Here is an 18,111-nt window from a genome sequence, read left to right on the forward strand (position 1 = left end):
TCACCGTGTGTGTCAGCCTTGGCTCAGTGATAACGCTCTACAAATCACTGCACTGTCACTCATTTCGAGGATCATAGAATCATAGAATCCTACAGTGCAGAAGGAGGCCATTCAGCCCATCGAGTCTGCACCAACCGCAATCCCATCCAGGTCCTATCCCCGTAACCCCACATATTTACCCTGCCAATCCCTCTGACACTAGGGTCAATTTAGCATGGCCAATCAACTTAACCTGCACATCTTTGGACTGTGGGAGGAAACCGGAGCACCCGGAGGAAACCCACGCAGACACGGGGAGAAGTGCAAATTCCACACAGACGGTGACCCAAGCCAGGAATTGAACCCGGGTCCCTGGTGCTGAGAGGCAGCAGTGCTAACCACTGTGCTACCGTGCCGCCTGTTGCGAGTGCACTGAACAGAAACTCAAAACCATCAGAACCAGGGGAGCTGATGGCGTAGTGGTATAATCGCTAGACTATTAATGCAAAAACTCAGTTAATGTCCCTGAGACCCGGGTTCGAATCCCACCACAGCAGATGGTGGAAGTTGAATTCAATTTTTGTGACTTTTAAGGGGTATCTTGACAAATACATGAATAGGATGGGAATGGAGGGATATGGTCCCCGGAAGGGTAGGGGGTTTTAGTTCAGTCGGGCAGCATGGTTGGTGCAGGCTTGGAGGGCTGAAGGGCCTGTTCCTGTGCTGTAATTTTCATTGTTCTATCTTCTAACTCACATGGACAGAGTTCTTAGATCTTAGAAATCCTACAGCACAGAAAGAGGCCATTCGGCCCATCGAGTCTGCACCAACCACAATCCCACCCAGGCCTACCCCCCATATCCCTACATATTTTACCCACTAAATCCCTCTAACCTATGCATCCCAGGACACTCAGGGCAATTTTAGCATGGCCAATCAACCTAACCCGCACATCTTTGGACTGTGGGAGGAAACCGGAGCACCCGGAGGAAACCCACGCAGACACGAGGAGAATGTGCAAACTCCACACAGACAGTGACCCAAGCTGGGAATCGAACCCAGGTCCCTGGAGCTGTGAAGCAGCAGTGCTAACCACTGTGCTACCGTGCCGCCCGTTAGCCTCAGTACAGATATCTGTTGCCGAACACTCTGACACATTAACAGAAGGAAGCTTTCACAAAGGAATCTTGGAAAGGAAAACTGGAACAACGGAAGAAGATTTTTACAAAAAGCATGAAAAAAAAACAATTCTGCCGTAACCATTTAGGGACTAAATTAATTACAGGGGTGGTGCTAAACTCTCTAAACCAGGAACCCAAATTAGGTTTAGATTTGTTTCGAGTTAGTTGATCTCGATTCAGGCTGTCAGAGAGGAGATTGTGGCCCAGTGATAACCAGAGCCCTAGCAATCCGGAGGCCCAGGCTATTGCTCTAGGGACACGGGTTCAAACCAGGGCAGCTGGAGGAGTTTAAACTGAATCAATAAAATCTGGAATTGAAAATTAATGTCAGAATTGGTGACTGGGAAACTAACATCGATTGAACCAGAACCCGCCTGGTTCATTAATGAACTTTAGGGAAGGAAATCTGCCATCCTTAGTCTGGCCTACATTTGACTCCAGACTCATGCAGCAATGTGGTTGAGTCTTAACTGCCCCCTGAAATGGTTGAGCGAGATCCTCAGTTCAAGGGGCAATTAGGGATGGGCAATAAATCTTGGCCTTGCCAATGACACCCACTCCCACAACGGAGTGAATGATAACCAGATAGTGCAACGGTGGTTTACCATGAGGCGGTTTTGCCTACGGAGTAATTAGGTAAGTGTATCATAGAATCCCTACAGTACAGAAGGAGGCCATTTGGCCCATCAAGTCTGTACCGACCACAATCCCACCCAGGCCCTATTCCTGTATCCCCACGCATTTACCCTGCTTGTCTCCCCGACACTAGGGTCAATTCCGCACGGCCTATCAACCCAACCCGCACATCTTTTGGACTGTGGGAGGAAATCGGAGCACCCGGAGGAAACCCACGCAGACACGGGGAGAATGTGCAAACTCCACACAGACAGTGAACCGTGGCCGGAATCGAACCCGGGTCCCTGGCGCTGTGGGGCAGCAGTGCTAACCACTGTGCCACCGTGCCGCCCTAAATTATAATTAATTATTGGCGACTGATGCTTCTCTACTCTGCCACTGTGGAAGAGATTGGAGACCCACCATTCTGGGGAAAATGTGTGCACAAATACACTACTCCCCCTTCAAGGCACAGTTTATCAGGAGTATTAACACTGCCAGTGCATTGCCCAAGCAAAAAATACATTAATCGGAGGAAAATTCCAGGTTGCAATATCACTACAAGACATTCCAGGTACATTGAAGATGTCATTTGTTTTGGTGTAGATGTGACATGGAGTCTTGGATTGCTTGCTCAAGTGTTAAGAATTCTTTATTTTTATTTATTTTATTTATTAGTGTCACAAGTAGGCTTACATTAACACTGTAATGAAGTTACTGTGAAAATCCCCCAGTCGCCACACTCCGGCACCTGTTCGGGTAACACTGAGGGAGAATTTAGCACAGCCAATGTACCTAACCAGAACGCCTTTAGGACTGTGGGAGGAAACCGGAGCACCCAGAGGAAACCCACGCAGACACGGGGAGAACGTGCAGATTCCACACAGACAGTGACCCAAGCCGGGAATCGGACCCGGGTCCCTGGCGCTGTGAGGCAGCAGTGCTAACCATCGTGCCACCGTGCCGCCAACCATCTCAACATTGATGAGAGTATCATGGTTGGGGTATTACTGATTGAAATATGGCTATGTCACGCCATTGTGCCAATGTGCAACAGGCGATAGTGGAGATGGCGGCATAGTGATAATGAACTAGTAATCCAGGGACCCAGGGTAATGCTCTGGGGACACGGGCTTGAATCCCACCACAACAGCTGGTGGACGTTAAATTCAGTTAATAAAATCTGGAATATAAAGCTACTCTCAGCAATGGTGACCATGAAGCTATCATTGATGTTCCAAAAAGCCCATCTGGTTCACTAATGTCCCTTTAGGGAAGGAAATCTGCCGTCCTTACCCGGTCTGGCCTACATGTGACTCCAGAGCCACAGCAATGTGCTTGACTCTTAAAACTGCCCTCTGAAATGGCCGAGCGAGACACTCAGTTCGAGGGCAGTTAGGGATGGGCAATAAATGCTGGTCTAGCCAGCGACACCCACATCCCATCAAAATAAAAGAGGGATGGTGAATGAATGCTGACTTTCCCAGCCATATCCTTACCCCCAGAGTGAAGAGAATATGCAAAATATTGTCCCGTACCTTTTTGAAGAGATGGGGGACAGCATCACAGTAGATTTTCCGAAATGTTGGGTGTGAGCTTAAGTCTGCTCTGGCTGCTCCTTGGCAGGACAAGTGGATAAAATTTTAGTTTGAAGTTATTATAGGTTTCAATCCCAGACTCACAAACAGCATCCATTTCTCTCCTCTCTTTCTGTGACATGTTCACAACTCAAATGGATAAATACAAATGATCATTCTCTGTAAAACTCAGATTCATAGAATCATAGAATCCCTACAGTTCAGAAAGAGGCCATTCGGCCCATCGAGTCTGCACCGACCACAATCCCACCCAGGCCCTACCCCCATATCCCTACATATTTACCCACTAATTCCTCTAAACTACACATCTCTGGACTCTAAGGGGCAATTTTTAGCATGGCCAATCAACCTAACCCACACATCTTTGGACTGTGGGAGGAAACCGGAGCACCCAGAGGAAACCCACGCAGACACGGGGAGAATGTGCAAACTCCACACAGACAGTGACCCAAGCCGGGATTCGAACCCGGGTCCCTGGAGCTGTGAAGCAGCAATGCTAACCACTGTGCTACCGTGCTGCTTTGACTTTACAAAATTAGGGGCAAAATTAAAGTAAAGTTTATTTGAAAGTTTATTTATTAGTGTCACAAGTATGCTTACATTAACACTGCAATGAAGTTGCTGTGAAAATCCCCTAGTTGCCACACTCCGGCGCCTGTTCGGGTAACACTGAGGGAGAATTTAGCATGGCCAAAGCACCTAACCAGCACATCTTTTGGACTGTGGGAGGAAACTGGAGCACCCGGAGGAAACCCACACAGACACGGGGAGAGCGTGCAGACTCCACACAGACAGTGACCCAAGCTGGGAATCGAACCCAGGTCCCTGACGCTGTGAGGCAGCAGTGCTAACCACTGTGCCACCCCTGAAGGTGGGCAGTTTCGTTCGCGTTCCAAATGCAGACAATCTTGAAGAGGATATTAGGTATTAGCTATGAGGAGAGGTTGGATAAACTCGGTTTGTTCTCACTGGAGCAACGGAGGTTGAGGGGTGACCTGATAGAGGTTTACAAGATTATGAGTGGCATGGACAGAGTGGATAGTCAGATGCTCTTTCCTAGGGTAGAAAAGTCAAGTACTCGGGGACATAGGTTTAAGGTGCGTGGGGAAAAGTTTAGGGGAGATGCGTGAGGCAAGTTTTTTGCACAGAGGGTGGTGAATGTCTGGAACGCGCTGCCCGGGGAGGTGGTGGGAGCAGGTACGATAGCGGCATTTAAGGGGCATCGAGACGAATACAGGAATAGGATGGGAATGGAAGGATACGGACTCCGTAAGTGCATACGGTTTTATGATCGGCGCAGACTTGGAGGGCCGAAGGGCCTGTTCCTGTGCTGTACTGTTCTTTGTTCTTCTTTGATACAACTAAGTACAGTGGCTTCATGAGTGGACCGGCTTAAGCTCAGGAAGAGGCAGGACTAAGCACTTCTCACTGGAGCTCCCTTCTGTTATTCATTCATGAGATCCGGGCATCGTTGCTATGGAAAGCATTTCTTGCCCATCTCTAATAGCCCGTCAAGCTAGGAGTGATGTGATCTATGGGTAATTTCCACATCTGTTCACAGGACGTTGGCATCGCTGACAAGACCAACATTTACTGCCTGTCTCTAATTGCCCTGGAGAAGATGGCGGTGAGCTACCTTCCCGTATAAGACTGAATGTCTGGCTAGGCCACTCTGGAGGGCAGTTACCATGGTTTGATGATCTCACGATGAACCACATTGCTATGGCTCTGGAGTCACGTGTAGGCCAGACCCGGTAAGGACAGCAGATTTCCTTTCCTAAAGGGACATTAGTGAACCAGATGGGTTTTTACAACAATCTAGAAAGAATCTCATGGTCACCGTTATTGAAACTAGATTTCAATTCCAGATTTAGTAAATATTAATTTTTCTATTCCGTAATGGTGATTGGGAAACTATCATCGATTGTTGGAAAAACCCATCTGGGTCACTAATGTCCGTTTAGAGAAGGAAATCTGCCGTCCTTACCCGGTCTGGCCTACATGTGACTCCAGAGCCACAGTTGATTCTCAACTGCCCTCTGAAATGGCCGAGTGAGACACTCAGTTCAAGGGGTAATTAGGGATGGGTAATAAATGCTGGACCGGCCCAGCGACACCCACATCCCATGGAAGAACAGAGGAACTGGGCGAAGGCAGCGGAGTGCGACAGGTTTCACATTTTAAACCCTAAGGCTTAGCAACATGTTAAAGAGTTTAAAATGTTAATTCTAACGGTCACCGGACACCATCCAATTAGATGACGGTTAATTTGCATCTTAACTCCCATCGACTACCGGACTCTAATGTTTAAGGTTCCCTGTTATTCTGCACTCCACCCCCACCACATAGAATACCTACAGAGCAGAAGGAGGCCATTCGACCCATCGAGTCTGCACCAGCTCTCCAAAAGAACATCCCCCCCAAGCCCTCCCCCCAACTCTATCATCCCCTGAGCATCCCCCCCTCGCACATTTACCATGGCCAATACCCCTAACTTATACATCTTTGGACACCAAGAGACAATTTACCATGGCCAATCCACCCAACCTGCACATCTTTGTCTGCGTGGGTTTCCTCCGGGTGCTCCGGTTTCCTCCCACAGTCCAAAGATGTGCGGGTTAGGTTGATTGGCCTTGCTAAATCGCCCCTTAGTGTCCTGAGATGTGTAGGTTAGAGGGATTAGCGGGTAAAAATATGTAGGGATGTGGGGGTAGGGCCTGGGTGGGATTGTGGTCGGTGCAGACTCGATGGGCTGAATGGCTTCTTCCTGCACTGTAGGGTTTCTATGATTTCTTTGGACATTAAGGGGCAATTTAGCATGGCCAATCTACCTAACCTACACATCTTTGGACACCAAGGAGCAATTTAGCATGGCCAATCTACCTAACCTACACATCTTTGGACACCAAGGGGCAACTTAGCATGGCCAATCCACTTAACCTACACATCTTTGGACACTAAGAGGTAATTTACCATAGCTAATCCACCTAACCTTAGGGCAACACAGTGGCACAGCGGTTAGCACTGCTGCCTCACAGCACCAGGGACCCGGGTTCGATTCCCGGCTTGGGTCACTGTCTGTGTGAGATTTGCACGTTCTCCCCGTGTCTGCGTGGGTTTCCTCCGGGTGCTCCAGTTTCCTCCCACAGTCCAAAGATATGCGGGTTAGGTTGATTGGCCATGCTAAATTGACCCTACTGTCAGGGGATTAGCAAGGTAAATGTGTGAGGTTATGGGAATGGGGCTTGGCCTGGGCCAGTGCAGACTCGACGGGCCGAATGGTCTCCTTCTGCACTGTAGGGATACTATGATCTAGCCTGCACATCTTTGGACACTAAGGGGCAATTTAGCGTGGACAATCCCCCTAACCCACACAGGCTTCGTGTTGCCCTCCTACCACCAGAGGAAGTAGTTTCTCCCCAGTCGTCTAATCAAATCCTTCAATCATCTTGAAGATCTCAAATAGAACACCTGATCATTTATCTATAATCGAGTTGCAGGAACCAATCTATAGGTGTAAACGTTCCAATAGCTCACCTGTGCGTTTCACTTTGTGTCCCACGCGTTTGGACCATCCGACCGAGTGAATGAGCGGGCTCCACATGTGACACCAGAAATCGTCATCCTCCTCACAGTCTTCATACAGCAGCCTGAGGCGTCCACCAATCACCGTGTCCACAACCGCGGTCCTTGTACGCGAAATCTGCGTCTTATCAACAACCTCCACCCTCATCCCCGGTCGGAAAGAGTATTTCATACTCTCCACCATCTGGGCGGGAAAACAAAGAGAGAAAATATTCCTTCCCCAACATCAACTCATCCAGGGATAGAAATAAAAAGCTTCTTCCTCACCAAACAACCTTTTGAAAAAGATTGCAAGTTCCACTGGTTTTCCGGAACCCTCATTGGTTTACGAGTTTAAACAATGAATGTTGGCAGCCCATCCAACTCTCAAGAGTGACACAACCACTGTAAGGATTCTAAGTCACTCACCATCTTACTTTCCAGCAGTGCCCAGTTGACAGGAACCCCCTCCCCACCCCCCAACTTAAAGTCCTCCTCCATCGCACCCCCAAAATGGTTATGGAGGACCAGTCATCTCAGCTCCAGGACATCACTGCAGGAGTCCCTCAGGGGAGTGTCCAAGGCCCAACCATCTTCAGCTGCTTCATCAATGAGCTTCCCTCCATCATAAGGTCAGAACGGGGATGTTCCCTGATGATTGCTCAATGTTCAGCACCATTCACGACTCCTCAGATATTGAAGCAAATGTCCAAATGCAGCAAGATCTGAACAAGATCCAGGCTTTGGCATGTAAGCTGCATGCCATGCAAGTACTGGGCAATAACCATCTCCAACAAGAGAGAATCTGACTATCGCCCGAACACTCAATGGCAGTGCTACTGTTGAAACACCTATTACCAACATTCTGGGGGTTACTATTGACCAGGAACTGAACTGGACTCGCCATATCAATACTGTGGCTACAAGAGCAGGTCAGAGGCTAGAACTACTGCGGCGAGTAACTCACCTCCTGACTCCCCAAAGCCTGTCCACCATCAACAAGGCACAAGTCAGGAGTGTGATGGAATACTCCCCACTTGCCTGGATGGGTGCAGCTCCAACACTGAAGAAGCTCAACACCATCCAGGATAAAGCAGCCCCGCTTGATTGACACCCCATCCACCTCCTTCAACATTCACCCCCTCCACCACTGACGCACAGTGGCAGCCGTGTGTACCATCTACAAGATGCACTGCAGCAACTCACCAAGGCTCCTTCAACAGCACCTTCCAAACTCATGACTTCCACCACCTAGAAAGACAAGGGCACCACCACCTGGAGGTTCCCCTCCAAGTGGTTAGCACTGCTGTCTCACAGAGCCAGGGACCCGGGTTCAATTCCGGCCTCGGGTCACTGTCTGTGTGGAGTTTGCACATTCTACCCATGTCTGCGTGGGTTTCCTCCGGGTGCTCCGGTTTCCTGCCACACTCCACAGTCCAAAGAATTGAGGGTTAGGTTGATTGGCCATGCTAAATTGACCCTAGTGCCAGCGGGATTAGAAACATAGAAGATAGGAGCAGGAGGAGGCCATTCGGCCCTTCGAGCCTGCTCCGCCATTCATCACCATCATGGCTGATCATCCAACTCAGTAGCCTAATCCTGCTTTCTCCCAATAACCTTTGATCCCATTCGCCCCAAGTGCTATATCCAGCCGCCTCTTGAATACATTCAATGTTCTGATAAAAACATAGAAGATTAGCAGGGTAAATATTGCGGGAATAGGGCCTGGGTGGGATTGTGGACGGTGCAGACTCGATGGGCCGAATAGCCTGCTTCTGCACTGTAAGGATTCTATGATTCTAAGTCACTCACTTGGAAATATATCGGCCATTCCTTCACTGTCGCTGGGTCAAAATCCTGGAACTCCCTCCCCAACAGCACTGTGGGTGTACCTACACCACATGGACTGCAGAGTTTCAAGAAGGCAGCTCACCCCCACCGTCTGGAGGGGCAATTAGGGATGGGCAATAAATGCTGGCCTAGCCAGTGAGGCCTACATCCGTGAACAAATTGTTAAAAAAGACGGGACAATGAGGACAATTCTCGCACGCTAACCGTTCCTGATATCGCCTCACGCCCACTCACCAAAGTTCGTCACCTTTCTGGTCTGCATTACACAAACATGGAAAAACAAATCCACATTTTTAAATATTTCACTACCGCATTGTGCCTATGTGCAATGGATGATCGTGGAGATGATGGCATAGTGGTAATATCCCTGGACTAGTAATCCAGGGGGCCCAGGCTAATGCTCTGGGGACACGGGTTCAAATCCTGCCACGGTAGCTGGTGGAATTTAAATTCAACTAATAAAAATCTGGAATTGAAAACTAGCCTCAATAACAATGACCCTGAAACTATCGTTGATCATTGTAAAAACCCATCTGGGTCACTAATGTCCCTTTAGGGAAGGAAATCTGCCATCTTTACCCGGTCTGGCCTACACTCCAGAGCCACAGCAATGTGGTTGACTCTCAGCTGCCCTCTGAAATGGCCGAGCGAGACACTCAGTTCAAGGGGTAATTAGGGATGGGTAATAAATGATGGCCCAGCCAGAGACACTCATGTCCCATGAAAGAATAAATTTATTAAAATGCAGAGCTCAGACATTTTCACATGGACGTCACCTGGTTAACTCCATTAAGATGTAAAGAACAAAGAACAATACAGCACAGGAACAGGCCCTTTGGCCCTCCAAGCCCGCGCCGCTCCCTGGTCCAAACTAGACCATTCTTTTGTATCCCTCCATTCCCACTCCGTTCATGTGGCTATCTAGATAAGTCTTAAACGTTCCCAGTGTGTCCGCTTCCACCACCTTGCCTGGCAGTGCATTCCAGGCCCCCACCACCCTCTGTGTAAAATATGTCCTTCTGATATCTGTGTTAAACCTCCCCCCCTTCACCTTGAACCTATGACCCCTCATGAATGTCACCACCGACCTGGGAAAAAGCTTCCCACCGTTCACCCTATCTATACCTTTCATAATTTTATACACCTCTATTAAGTCTCCCCTCATCCTCCGTCTTTCCAGGGAGAACAACCCCAGTTTACCCAATCTCTCCTCATAACTAAGCCCCTCCATACCAGGCAACATCCTAGTAAACCTCCTCTGTACTCTCTCCAAAGCCTCCACGTCCTTCTGGTAGTGTGGCGACCAGAACTGGACGCAGTATTCCAAATGCGGCCGAACCAACATTCTATACATCTGCAACATCAGACCCCAACTTTTATACTCTATGCCCCGTCCTATAAAGGCAAGCATGCCATATGCCTTCTTCACCACCTTCTCCACTTGTGACGTCACCTTCAAGGATCTGTGGACTTGCACACCCAGGTCCCTCTGCATATCTACACCCTTTATGGTTCTGCCATTTATCGTATAGCTCCTCACTACATTAGTTCTACCAAAATGCATCACTTCGCATTTATCAGGATTGAACTTCATCTGCCATTTCTTTGCCCAAATTTCCAGCCTATCTATATCCTTCTGTAGCCTCTGACAATGCTCCTCACTATCTGCAAGTCCTGCCAATTTTGTATCGTCCGCAAACTTACTGATCACCCCAGTTACACCTTCTTCCAGATCGTTTATATGAATCACAAACAGCAGAGGTCCCAATACAGAGCCCTGCGGAACACCACTAGTCACAGGCCTCCAGCCGGAAAAAGATCCTTCCACTACCACCCTCTGTCTTCTGTGACCAAGCTAGTTCTCCACCCATCTAGCCACCTCCCCCTTTATCCCATGAGATCCAACCTTTTGCACCAACCTACCATGAGGGACTTTGTCAAACGCTTTACTAAAGTCCATATAGACGACATCCACGGCCCTTCCCTCGTCAACCATTCTAGTCACTTCTTCAAAAAACTCCACCAGGTTAGTGAGGCATGACCTCCCTCTCACAAAACCATGCTGACTATCGTTAATGAGTTTATTCCTTTCTAAATGCGCATACATCCTATCTCTAAGAATCTTCTCCAACAACTTCCCCACCACGGACGTCAAGTAAAGTGACTCCTGAGTTCGAGAGGGGGTTCCCTTACCTTGTAATGGAAATCAGCAGGTAGGGTCTTAGATCCAATTAGTTTCTTTAACAGATAGGATCTCCAGTCAGTGGTCTTGTTTCGAACGGCTGCAGAGAGACAGAGAGAGAGAGAGAGAGAGAGAACATCACAAGTTAACACAAGTTCATTTCACAGTGGAAAACTCTGCCACAAAGTCCTAAATGTGATATTCCACCAGTGTCTCCACTCTGTGCCAGAGACTGGTAGGTTGAACACGGCAAGAACAGCAGTGGCAGCACTGCCAGCGAGCAGGATAAGCCGTAATGTGTCTCTAATGCGGGTCGGAGAATGAAGTGTCGGGACTTCCCCAGAATCACACAAAGAAGTCCGCCACTTACACACACAGCAAAGTAAGAAGATTCACAACACCAGGTTAAAGTCCAACAGGTTTATTTGGAATCACGAGCTTTTGGAGCGCTGCTCCTTCATCAGGTGAGTGGATTGTCTCAGCTGGTATAACGTTCCACCCTCGTGAGCCAGCCTCCCCACGCAAATGGAGGAATAACGTACTCCAGAGATCATCCCAAAGGCAACCTGGTCACAGAATCCTTTGTGTTGAAAGAGGTCTTTCAGCCCATCGACTCTCTGACAGTGCATCGTACCCAGGCTCTCTGCCCCGCCCTATCCCTGTAACCCCACACATTTAGCACGGCCAATCCACCTAACCTGCACATCTTTGGAGTGTGGTAGGAAACCGGGGCACCCGGAGGAAACCCACGCAGACACGGGGAGAACGTGCAAACTCCACATAGACAGTGACCCGAGGCTTTGATCACGAGCTTTTGGAGCGTTGCTACTTCATCAGGTGAGTGAATTGTCCCAGCTGAGGAAGGAGCAGCGCTTCGAAAGCTCGTGATTCCAAATAAACCTGTTGGACTTTAATCTGGTGTTGTGAGACTTCTTACTCTGCCCATCCCAGTCCAACGCCGGCATCTCCACATCATGACACACACTGAAATAAAACCCATGGTTGTCACAATTACTTTTACTCACTGTTAAATAGTAAGCAATTATACAAAATGCCAGAGACAGTTAGAATTGGTCATATTTACAGACTGGAACTGGGCTAGATATAGGGAGCAAGAGTAGGAATCGTCTCCTAGTCCTGCAGCTCCCACACCCCGATACAGCGATCATGGACTTCCACTTGGTTATACTCGGAAAAGTACTACAGTCGTTTCCTGTTTCCCCCTGACTGACCAGGAATCTCTCCCGCTCTTACCACCTGCCACCAGGGGGATTGGGAGAACAACAAAGAACAGTACAGCACAGGAACAGGCCCTGTGGCCCTCCAAGCCTGCATCGATCACGTTGTCCTATCTAAACCAACCGCTTATACCCCTCTATTCCCCATTTGTTCATGTGTCTATCCAGATAAGTCTCAAATGTCGCTAACGTGTCTGCCTCAATCGCCTCACTTGGCAGCGCATTCCAGGCCCCCACCACCCTCTGTGTAAAAAGCTTCCCCCGCACATCTCCACTGAACCTTTCCCCCCTTATCTTGAACTTGTGCCCCCTTGTAATTGTCATTTCTGCCCTGGGAAAAAGCTTCCAACTGTTCACCCTATCCATACCCCTCATAATTTTATAAACTTCTATCAGGTCGCCCCTCAGCCTCCGTCTTTCCAGGGAGAACAATCCCAGTTCTCTCCTCATAGCTAATACCCTCCATACCAGGCAACACCCTGGTAAACCTTTTCTGTAGGTTCACAGGTGGATAATGAACCTGTTTGGCCACCTTCTGAACCGTGGCCATCAAGTCCTAGAGTGGGACTCAAACCCGCAGCTAGGGCGCGCTACCCACTGCGCCACAAGACCTCCGACCCATCAAGCCTATTTGCGATTTCATAAGATCACAGCTGATCTTTGACCTCAACTCCACTTCCCATCCTGTTTCCAAGTCCCTCGGTTCCTTTCGTATCCAAACATCTGTCAATCCCAGCTCGAATATCTTCATTTGACAGAACATCCACAGCCCATTGGATTGGAGAATTCCAGATTTCACCAACCTCATCAGTGAAGAAATCTCCATCCTAATTGGCTGAGTCTGAATCCTGAGGCTCCTCCCCCAGTCCAATGAGATTGATTCACATTCTTGTAAAGTTCAGAGTGTACAGGGCCATTCTATTCAGCCTGGCTTCAGACAGACCCAAGCTCTGTAACATTGGCCCGTCTCAACTCAACTGCCGCTGAAAGCATCATTCACACCTTTGCTATCCAAAGGCTGAACTTCCAAATGATAAATCTGGCTCTCAAGCCAGATGGGGAAGTATTAAGCTTAAATGCAAGTCCTTTTCTTGATACTTGCTTTGCAAACGGCTGCCTGCGTCCCACTAACTCAGTGTCCCGGCAGTCTCTCTTTGTATGTACTCTAAGTACAGAATTAACTGAAGTACTGAATTACTGGGGGCGGCATGGCGGCACAGTGGTTAGCACTGCTGCCTCACAGCGCCAGGGACCCGGGTTCAATTCCGGCCTCGTGTCACTGTCTGTGTGGAGTTTGCACATTCTCCCAGTGTCTGCATGGGTTTCCTCCGGGTGCTCCGGTTTCCTCCCACAGTCTGAAGGATGTGCTGGTTAGGTGGGTTGACCCAAAAAGACACCGGGGTGTGGCAACTAGGGGATTTTCACAGTAACTCCATTGCAGTGTTAGTTCAATTCTGACCTTGGATCACTGTCTACGTGGAGTCTGCACATTCTCCCCATGTCTGCGTGGGTTTGCTCCAGGTGCTCCGGTTTCCTCCCGCATTCAGTGACTACTTTTGCAGCTAAAAATGAACAGTTTTCACAGAACAGCTCCACAAATGGGATGATGGACCAGATAATCTTTTTTCTGGGTTTGATTCCCAGCTTGGGTCACTGCCTGTGCAGAGTCTGCACGTTCTCCCCGTGTCTGCGTGGGTTTCCTCCCACAGTCCGAAAGACGGGCTGGTTAGGGTGCGTTGGCCGTGCTAAATGCTCCCTCAGTGTTACCCAAACAGGCGCCAGAGTGTGGCGACTAGGGGATTTTCACAGTAACTTCATTGCAGTGTTAATGTAAGCCTACTTGTGACACTAATATATAAACTTTAAACTTAAACAATACCCACCTGTGTGTAACAATATATTTAGCAAACTGTTAAATTCTACCCTCCGTAAATTTGAGGTCACCCTGCTACCTTTGTCCCCACTCATCACCCTGTGTTCACTCACCTACATAGACTCTCAGTTAAGCAACTCAATTTTAAAACTCTTAATTGCTTTCAAATCGCTCCGACCCTCTGAAACCTTCTTCATCCCCAACAACCCGAGAGATACCTTCACCCCTCCAAGTCTAACCTCTGAAATGTTTGAGGACTCTGGGTGTGTTGGAGTTTAGAAGGATGAGGGGGGGATCTATTGAAACTTACAGGATACTGCGAGGCCTGGGTAGAGTGGACGTGGAGAGGATGTTTCCACTAGTAGGAAAAACTAGAACCAGAGGGCACAACCTCAGGCTAAAGGGACAATCCTTTAAAACAGAGATGAGGAGGAATTTCTTCAGCCAGAGAGTGGGGAATGTGTGGAACTCTTTGCCGCAGAAGGCTGTGGAGGCCAGGCCATTGAGTGTCTTTAAGACAGAGATAGATTAATAATGGGATCAGGGGTTATGGGGAAAAGGCAGAAGAATGGGGATGAGAAAAATATCAGCCATGATTGAATGGCGGAGCAGACTCGATGGGCCGAGTGGCCTAATTCTGCTCCTATGTCTTATGGTTTGGTCATTGTTGTTCACAATCATGTATCCACTCTCTCCATCACCGACGCTCAGTAGCAGCAGTGTGTACTATCTACAAGATGCACTGCAGAAACTCACCAAAGATATTTAGACAGCCCCTTCCAAACCCACGACCACTTCCATCTAGAAGGACAAGCGCAGCAGATACATGGGAACACCACCACCTGGAGGTTCCCCTCCAAGACACTCACCATCCTGACTTGGAAATATATCGGCCGTTCCTTCGCAGTCGCTGGGTCAAAATCCTGGAATTCCCTCCCTAATGGCATCGTGGGTCAACCCACAGCACGTGGACTGCAGCGAATCAAGAAGGCAGCTCACCACCACCTTCTCAAGAGCAACTAGGGATGGGCAATAAATGCTGGGCAGCCAGCAACAGCCACGTCCCACAAATGGATAAAAGAAAATTTCAACAGTCGAGTAATCACTGCTCTCAAAACCTCCTGTCACGTCGCTACTCTTGCCCCCTTTAAGGTGCAGTAAGAAGTCTCAAAACACCAGGTTAAAGTCCAACAGGTTTATTTGGAGTCACCCGAGGACTCACCTGATGAAGGAGCAGCGCTCTGAAAGCTCATGATTCCAAATAAACCTGTTGGACTTTAACCTGGTGTTCTGAGACTTCTTACTGTGCCCACCCCAGTCCAATGCTGGCATCTTCACATCATGGCCCTTTAAGGTGCTCCTTAAAGCTTGCTTCTTTGACCAGGTTAGTTACCACCTGCCCCAAGATCTCCTGATTCTGCTTGGTGTTTGAGAACGCCTTGGGACATTTTACCTTGCTAAAGGGGCTACAGAAAGTTTTACAGATTTTTATAACTTTCACAGGTGCACAATGGAAAGCATTCTTTCTGGTTGGATCACAGCTTGGTGTGGTTCCTGCTCTGTCCAAGACCGCAAGAAACTAAAGGTCATGAATGTAGCCCAATCCATCACGCAAACCAGCCTCCCATCCATTGACTCTGTCTACACTTCCCGCTGCCTCGGAAAAGCAGCCGGCATAATCAAGGACCCCACGCACCCGGACATTCTCTCTTCCACCTTCTTCCGTCAGGAAAAGATACAAAAATCTGAGGTCACGTACCAACCGACTCAAGAACAGCTTCTTCCCTGCTGCTTTTGAATGGACCTACCTCATATTAAGTTGATCTTTCTCTACACCCTAGCTATGACTGTAACACTACATTCTGTACCCTCTCCTTTCCTTCTCTATGAATGGTATGTTTTGTCCGTATAGTACACAAGAAACATTACTTTTCACTGCGTACTAATACATGCCTTTGACAAGGTCCCTCATGACAGACTGGTGCAGAAGGTGAAGTCGCATGGGGTCAGAGGTGAGCTGGCAAGGTGGATACAAAACTGGCTCAGTCAAAGAAGACAGAGGGTAGCAGTGGAAGGGTGTGTTTCTGAATGGAGGGCTGTGACAAGTGGCATTCCTCAGGGATCAGTGCTGGGACCTTTGCTGTTTGTAATATATATAAATCATTTGGAGGAAAGTGTAACTGGATTGATTAGTAAGTTTGTGGACGACACAAAGGTTGGTGGATTTGCGGATATCGATGAGGACCATCAGAGGATACAGCAGGATATAGATCAGTTGGAGACTTGGGCGGAAAGATGGCAGATGGAGTTTAATCCGGACAAATGTGAGGTAATGCATTTTGGAAGGTCTAATACAGATAGGAAATATACAGTAAATGGCAGAACCCTTAAGAGTATTGATAGGCAGAGGGATCTGGGTATACAGGTACACAGGTCACTGAAAGTGGCAATGCAGGTGGAGAAGGTAGTCAAGAAGGCATACGGCATGCTTGCCTTCATCAGCCGGGGTATTGAGTTTAAAAATTGGCAAATCGTGTTGCAGCTTTATAGAACATTAGGTGGGCCACACTTGGAATATAGCGTTCAATTCTGGTCGCCATACTACCAGAAGGATGTGGAGGCTTTGGAGAGGGTACAGAAAAGATTTACCAGGATGTTGCCTGGTATGGAGGGCATTAGCTATGAGGAGAGGTTGGAGAAACTTGGTTTGTTCTCACTGGAGCGACGGAGGTTGAGGGGCGACCTGATAGAAGTCTATAGGATTATGAGAGGCATGGACGGAGTGGATAGTCAGAAGCTTTTTCCCAGGGTGGAAGAGTCAATTACTAGGGGGCATAGGTTTAAGGTGCGAGGGGCAAGGTTTAAAAGAGATGTACGAGGCAGATTTTTTACACAGAGAGTAGTGGGTGCCTGGAACTCGATGGCGGGGGAGGTAGTGGAAGCGGATACTTTTAAGGGGAGTCTTGACAGATACATGAATAGGATGGGAATAGAGGGATATGGTCCCTGGAAGGGTAGGGGGTTTTAGTTAAGTTGGGCAGCATGGTCAGTGCAGGCTTGGAGGGCCGAAGGGCCTGTTCCTGTGCTGTAATTTTCTTTGTTCTTGATGTGACAATAATAAATCAAATCAAAATGCAGTTGAGTTGTGACGCTATGCAACACGAACAGAAAATTGCAGTTTGAGCGCGAGGAACTCACTCTGAGGGGGCACGAGAGGTTTGCTGAATGTTGCACACCAACCAATTGGATGGACATCTATAGTTCCCAAATTATACCAAAAATCCTGTCGGGAGTTATTTTCGAATCCCTCATACCGCAGCAATGTTTTGTAACCTACAGGGGAAAAGAGCAAAAGCAAAAAAATTATTATTTTTTAAACGTTTGTAACTGAAATGATCACGAGATGCCCAGAACAAAAATCTATTAATAATGCCGGGGGAAGGGACAGCGCAGTGGTGATGCCCCTGGACTAGTCACCCCGAGACCCAGCCTAATGTTCTGGGGACACTGGTTCAAATCCCACCACGCCAGCTGGGGAATTTAAACTTTAAATCTGGAATTGGAAAATAGTTTCTTGACCACCATTACTGAGACTATCATCGATTGTTGGCTCCCTGGGGAAGGAAATCTGCCGTCCTTACCCGGTCTGGCCTACATGTAACTCCAGGCCCACAGCAATGTGGGTGATTCTTAACTGCCCCTCTGAAATGGCCCGAGCGGGACACTCAGTTCAAGGGACAATTAGGGAAAGGCAAATGCTGCTCTTGTAAGCGTTGTCCACAAACCCATGAAAGAATAAAGGAAAACATTTCAATTAGTTGATATCCTCAGAATCAGAGAATTGTCATGGTGCACACGGAGGCCATTCAGCCCATTGTCTCTGCACCAGATCTCCAAACGAGAGCGTTATGATTTAGTGCCATTTCCCTGCCTTTCCCGTCTCCCTGCACATTGTTTCTATTCAAATAATCATCTAATGTCCTCTTGAATGTCCACCACACTCTCAGACAGTGCATTCCAGATCCTAACC

At 48.3% G+C, this 18,111-nt stretch overlaps 1 protein-coding gene across 3 annotated transcripts in view; it reads right to left on the reverse strand.

Annotated features, from left to right (window-relative positions):
- The window catches only part of l3mbtl2 (L3MBTL histone methyl-lysine binding protein 2), a 176,289-nt gene that overhangs the window by 98,880 nt on the left and 59,298 nt on the right, over positions 1–18,111 (reverse strand). For 2 of the 3 annotated variants that reach the window (XM_078237601.1, XM_078237602.1), the window contains exons 7-10: positions 17,280–17,414; positions 10,982–11,070; positions 6,911–7,142; positions 3,314–3,393 (exon numbers count right to left, since the gene is read on the reverse strand). In XM_078237601.1, coding sequence (XP_078093727.1) covers positions 3,314–3,393; positions 6,911–7,142; positions 10,982–11,070; positions 17,280–17,414 — 536 coding nt within the window. The remainder of the gene's footprint in view (positions 1–3,313; positions 3,394–6,910; positions 7,143–10,981; positions 11,071–17,279; positions 17,415–18,111) is intronic. The other variant, XM_078237603.1, reaches the window with a different exon arrangement.

This window comes from Mustelus asterias, chromosome 21 (assembly GCF_964213995.1).
Source record: "Mustelus asterias chromosome 21, sMusAst1.hap1.1, whole genome shotgun sequence".
In the NCBI taxonomy this organism is placed as follows: domain Eukaryota; kingdom Metazoa; phylum Chordata; class Chondrichthyes; order Carcharhiniformes; family Triakidae; genus Mustelus; species Mustelus asterias.